Genomic DNA, 6,077 nt, shown 5'->3' on the forward strand with positions numbered 1-6,077 from the left:
AAACCCTAAAAAAATAACCCTAAACCCTAAAACATCAACTCTAAACCTTAAACCCTAAGCTCTTAACCCTAAACCCTAAAACCCTAGAGTTGATGTTTTAGGGTTTAGATTTGAAGGTTTAGGGTTTTAGGGTTTAGGGTTAAGAGCTTAGGGTTTAAGGTTTAGAGTTGATGTTTTAGGGTTTAGATTTGAAGGTTTAGGGTTTTAGGGTTTAGGGTTCAAATTTCAGAAAAATATAGGTTTTAGGGTTTAGGGTTGATATTTTAGGGTTTAGATGTGAAGGTTTAGAGTTTAGGATTTAGAGTTGATGTTTCAGGGTTTAGGTTTTAGAGTCGATGTTTCATGGTTTAGGGTTTAGAGTTGATGATTTAGGGTTTAGAGTTGATGTTTTAAGTTTAGATTTAGGGTTTAGGGTTTACGTTTAGGATTTAAAGTTGATGTTTTAGGGTTTAGATTTGATGGTTTAGGGTTTAGAGTTGATGTTTCGGGGTTTAGGGTTTAGGGTTGATGTTTCCGGTTTAGGGTTTAGAGTTAATGATTTAGAGTTTAGAATTGATGTTTTAAGTTTAGATTAGTTAACCATACGTTTTTTTTGTCAAAGTTAATCAAAAGGTTATAAATGTCTTTTACCTTTCATTAAAGATGAGGATAAAAATGGTTGGTGTAAACATGAAAAGTAGTACTTTGAAAATGGTATTTTTGGCAATTTTCCTTTTATAATTTTATATTTTAGTGTAATATTTTATTAATTAATATTACTGTAATATTTTTATATATGTGGTAGTTATCTACAAAAGTTTTATAAATTATATTAAGTATGAAAAATATAAAGATCATAGGGTAAAACACAAATAATTTTAAAGTGTTTCACTTGAAATTTTGCTTTTGAAAAATAACATCTTAAAACTTCAAATATAAAGTTTTATAAACTTTAAAATAAAAAGTCATTTCTGAGATATTCTAACAGAGCAGCACTATTTCTAATCACAAGGTGCACACAGAAAAAAAAAAAAAAATCCTACGTGGGATCACGTCAATTAGAGCAGTTGCCTTTGAACATCAAACCCATACATTTCACTCATAAATAAATTGGTTTTAATATATGATTACTAACATGATTTAAGATGAATCTCTTAAAAATATAAATATTCAGCAATAACGACAAAATATTTAGAAGACTTCTTAACAGACTATTGGTTAATTATGAAGAAGCAGATCTCGTGGTGAAATTTTTATATAAAAGCTGGTGACCAGTTCATGGCTTTAGCTTATCTATCTTTTGGTTGTTTTTTTTTATTATCTGAACTTTTATATTAGAAACCTTGATACAATTTGGAATATAAAACAGGCAAATTAACATTGAATCTTCAGAAATTAAATCAGTGGAAAACAGTTTCTCCAAAGACAAAATAAATATAAGACCATTGCCAACACTGTTTATATTCATAATTTTCTTTTTGTTAATTATATTTCGTCCATACCGTCACTAATCCCTATTAAAAAGGGATCACCGAGGTGGAGAGGGTGAAAAAGATTTAGCAGTCTTGTTTTTGTTATCAAGAAAAGTATAGATGGAATCGTCGCTGACTCATGTGATGCTCGTCTCATTCCCATCACAAGGTCACATAAACCCTCTTCTTCGTCTGGGAAAGCTCATAGCCTCTAAAGGCTTACTAGTCACTTTTGTCACAACAGAGAAGCCATTTGGCAAGAAGATGCGTCAAGCCAACGAGATTCAAGACGGCTCGCTTAAACCCGTCGGTTTAGGTTTCCTCCGGTTTGAATTCTTCGACGATGGATTCTCTTACGACGACGTGGACAACGCTGGTTTGCTGCTAACACAGCTTGAAGTTGCCGGGAAACGAGAGATCAAGATTCTCGTCAAGAGATACGAGGAAAAGAATCAACCGGTGAGGTGTCTTTTAAACAACGCTTTTGTGTCGTGGGTGTGTGACGTGGCCGAAGAGCTTCAGATCCCTTCGGCGGTTCTTTGGGTCCAGTCTTGCGCTTGCTTTGCTGCTTATTATTATTACCAGAACCAGTTGGCTAAGTTTCCGACCAAAACAGAACCGGAGATCGACGTTGAAGTCCCCTTCATGCCATTAGTGTTGAAGCATGACGAGATCCCAAGCTTTCTTCATCCATCCTCTCCGTTCTCCAGTTTCGCAGACATCATTTTACAACAAATCGAGCGACTTCCAACGACCTCTTCAGTTCTCATAGACACTTTTGAAGAGCTAGAACGAGACATCATCGACCACATGTCTCAGGTATGCCCTGAAGTCATCATCAATCCCATCGGACCCCTCTTCATGATGGCTAAAACCACGAGCTCTGATATCAAGGGAGACATCTCTGACTCTGCAAATCAGTGCATGGATTGTCTTGACTCGAAAGAACCATCCTCCATCGTTTACATCTCCTTTGGGACTATAGTCCACTTGAAGCAAGAGCAAATCGACGAGATCGCTCACGGCCTTCTAAACTCAGGCTTATCCTTCTTATGGGTGGTTCGGCCTCCTATGGAAGGGTTATCCCTGGCACCACATGTGTTACCTCAAGAGCTCGAAGATAAAGGAATGATCGTTGAATGGTGTGCACAAGAGAGAGTGTTGGCTCATCCCGCGGTTGCTTGCTTCCTAAGTCATTGCGGATGGAACTCAACCGTAGAGGCTCTATCTTCTGGCGTTCCCATTGTTTGTCTACCGCAGTGGGGAGATCAAGTGACAAATGCTGTGTACTTGGTTGATGTGTTCAAGACAGGAGTAAGACTTGGCCGCGGAGAGGCTGATGAGAAGATTGTTTCAAGGGAGGTTGTGACGGAGAAGCTACTTGAAGCGACGGTTGGAGAGAAGGCGGTGGAGCTGAGAGAAAATGCTCGGAGGTGGAAGAAGGAGGCTGAGGCTACGGTGGGGTATGGTGGATCATCTGATAAAAACTTTGGAGAGTTTGTGGATAAGTTGGTTGCCAACATCTGTTGATATCTATAATTATTTTCACCTTCAGTTACATCCAACAAGCTGGTGGTGACACACATGGAGATTGGATGGTGTTTCATTATTTTCTCAATAATTTCGTATTCATTGCGATAAAAAAAATGTAATCTTCTGTTTAGGCACTTCCTCTTACTTTTTTTCCCCTCTTCTGTATGGTCTACGTAGAACTAAGAACACAAGAGTAACTGAAAGTCTCATTCTCTTATTGAAAACATACACAAGGATTCATAACTTGAAACTCCTAAAAGGAGAGAAAAGGGCCTATTTCAATCTGAATTTTACACATCGTGCCTACTCATTCTCTAATTTTGTATAGTGCTTATTACATACCGAACTACTCAAAAATACTACATGAATTTTAAGCATTGAGCATTTCTTAACCGAACTTTATAGTAGTGCATATTTGATATTGAACTACACAAAAAATCAAAAATACTACATGAACTCAAAATCGTGCTCTTATATATTGACCGTCAAAGGTGTTATTCAACCATTAATTTATCAAACGACGTTGTTTTTGATAAATTTTGTAAAAATTTAAAAATACTACATAAATTTTCAAAATTGTTTATATATATATATATATTGACCGTCAAAGATATTAATCCTCTGTTAATTTATCAAAATGACTTCATTTTGGATAAATTTGTAAAATTAATTTTTTTTTGGAAGACTCGAACTCTCATACTGGTCGACAAGTAAGAGCATACTAACTGCTAGACCAAAAAACTTTCTTGAATAAATTTGTAAACATGAACTGATATTTAAGTTTTAGTTTAATCAAGTAAATGTTATCAAATTTTTCTTGCTCCAGTTTTATCAAATAAATATATAATGATTTATGTTTTTTAATTTTAATTTAAAAATCATTATTTTATAAATTTAAACTAAATATTATTAATTTAAATCATTACTTTATAGTATTACTAAAAATTTAGAATTTTGTGTTGTTTTGTCTTTAAATCAGAGGCCAACGACGTTGTTTTTGATAAATTTGTAGAATTTAAAATTTTGAAATACTACATAAACTCTCAAAATTGTTTATATATATTGACCGTCAAAGATATTAGTTATACTTATCAAAATAACGTCATTTTGGAGAATTTCGTATCAGCCATTGTTCTTGACTATGTAATCACAAACCTAGAGCACTGATACCAAATCAAGTAGTCAAGAACACAAAACTTATAAAACGTTTTCTTTGTTTTATTTCTTTTTAGCTTTCTTATTCTTTTTCTTGTTAGATCCTCTTACATCATGATCTCTTTATATAAGCAATAGAAATCCTAACTTATCCTATTACATAGTAATCTAGGAAACTTATCTTTATCCTAGACCTTTTAGTATTAGTTATCCAAGTTTCCTTTTTGAATAACTTGTTTACTAAGTAAACTCTCGAAGCTTATCCAACGTCTTGAAGTTGCTGGAAAACGAGAGATCAAGAATCTGGTCAAGAGATACGAGGACAAGAAGCAACCCGTAAGGTGTATTATAAACAACGCTTTTGTGCCGTGGGTGTGTGACGTGGCTGATAAGCTTCAAATCCCTTCGTCTGTTCTTTGGGTCCAGTCTTGCGCTTGTCTCACCGCTTATTATTATAACCAGAACCAGTTAGCTAAGTTTCCGACCAAAACAGAACCGGAGATCAACGTTGAAGTCCCTTTCATGCCATTAGTGTTGAAGCATGACGAGATCCCAAGCTTTCTTCACCCTTCCTGTCAATACTCCATTTTCGCAGACCTCATTTTACAGCAAATTAAACGACTTCCAAAGACCTCTTCTGTTCTCATAGACACTTTTGAAGAACTAGAAAGAGACATCATCGACCACATGTCTCAGCTATGCCCTGAAGTCATCATCAATCCCATCGGACCCCTCTTCATGATGGCTAAAACCACGAGCTCTGATATCAAGGGAGACATCTCTGACTCTGCAAATCAGTGCATGGAGTGGCTTGACTCGAAAGAACCATCCTCCATCGTTTACATCTCCTTTGGGACTGTAGTCCACGTGAAGCAAGAGCAGATCGACGAGATCGCTCACGGCCTTCTAAACTCCGGCTTATCCTTCTTATGGGTGGTTCGGCCTCCTACGGAAGGGTTATCCCGAGCACCACATGTGTTGCCTCGAGAGTGATGGGGGAAGTCACACGGCGCAGCGGAAATACTCAAGGTCGTGTTCCCCTGACCTTGTGTGAACCTGTGAACAAAATACTTCGACGATGGCAGAATATAGTATAAGCAGAAACGTAAATGAGACAATCACTTTTTACGTGGAAAACCTCCTCGATGTGAGAAGGAAAAACCACGGGACCGTAGTCCACTCAACAATCCACTATATAAATGTTTGTGAGTACAACCATGTCCTCCCTGTTCAACAACCAGAACAGAACAGAGACACTAGCTTCAAAAAGCTATCTCCAACACAAACAACAACAACAAGAGAGCAACACAAAGATTCAAAACCGGCAGCATCCAAACGACCTCATCTCACAAGGATTCCGGAAACCAGAGACTAATCTCACCGTACAAATCCAAGATAAACAAGTCAACAACACTTCTGCCAAATTTCAGATCAATCAGAGAAGCTTTTACCGTTGGATTTACCAAACACCCAAGACAGCCTTGCTGAAGAGCTGTGACGACCAGCTTCACTAAAACCCAGACAACAGAAGATCCATCCGTTAAAATCCAAATCCCTTCAGTGAACCTTTAAACCACTAACTGAAGAAGCTTCCCACAAAATATCAGCCCGATCAAGTTCCGGTTGACCCTCTAAATATGTCTTGACAAACTGAGACGAAAACTGTTTTCTTCTCTCTTTTTCTCTCTTCTCTTTCTCTCTCTCTAAACTCTATTATTGTGAGTCTGATCTTGTCTGCTCGTGTTGTGTCTGCAACCACTCTCCAAATTAGGTTAGGAGACTTACATTATGGGTCATTAACTCCCAAGACCCAATACTAACCTCATGGGCTAATACCATTGCCCAACACCAAGTTTGGTTGTCAAAACTAAACCCAATGGGTTACCTCCATCTAGGAGGAACCCAACAAACTCCCCCTCCGACTAGGTGGAGGAAACA

The 6,077-nt window shown here is 37.2% G+C and overlaps 2 protein-coding genes across 2 annotated transcripts; both read left to right on the top strand.

Moving 5' to 3' along the window:
* Positions 1 to 1,478: 1,478 nt before the first annotated feature.
* LOC106299925 (UDP-glycosyltransferase 84A4-like) lies at positions 1,479 to 3,107 on the top strand. The gene has a single exon (XM_013735944.1). It carries the CDS (start codon positions 1,572 to 1,574, stop codon positions 2,979 to 2,981), a length of 1,410 nt encoding a protein of 469 aa, XP_013591398.1. The 5' UTR covers positions 1,479 to 1,571; the 3' UTR covers positions 2,982 to 3,107.
* LOC106333252 (UDP-glycosyltransferase 84A4-like) lies at positions 3,036 to 5,132 on the top strand. The gene is made up of 2 exons (XM_013771721.1): positions 3,036 to 3,049; positions 4,385 to 5,132. The coding sequence occupies exons 1-2, from the start codon at positions 3,036 to 3,038 to the stop codon at positions 5,130 to 5,132; spliced, it is 762 nt and encodes a 253-aa protein (XP_013627175.1).
* Positions 5,133 to 6,077: the final 945 nt, after the last annotated feature.

Source organism: Brassica oleracea, chromosome C1, assembly GCF_000695525.1.
Source record: "Brassica oleracea var. oleracea cultivar TO1000 chromosome C1, BOL, whole genome shotgun sequence".
Lineage (NCBI taxonomy): Eukaryota > Viridiplantae > Streptophyta > Magnoliopsida > Brassicales > Brassicaceae > Brassica > Brassica oleracea.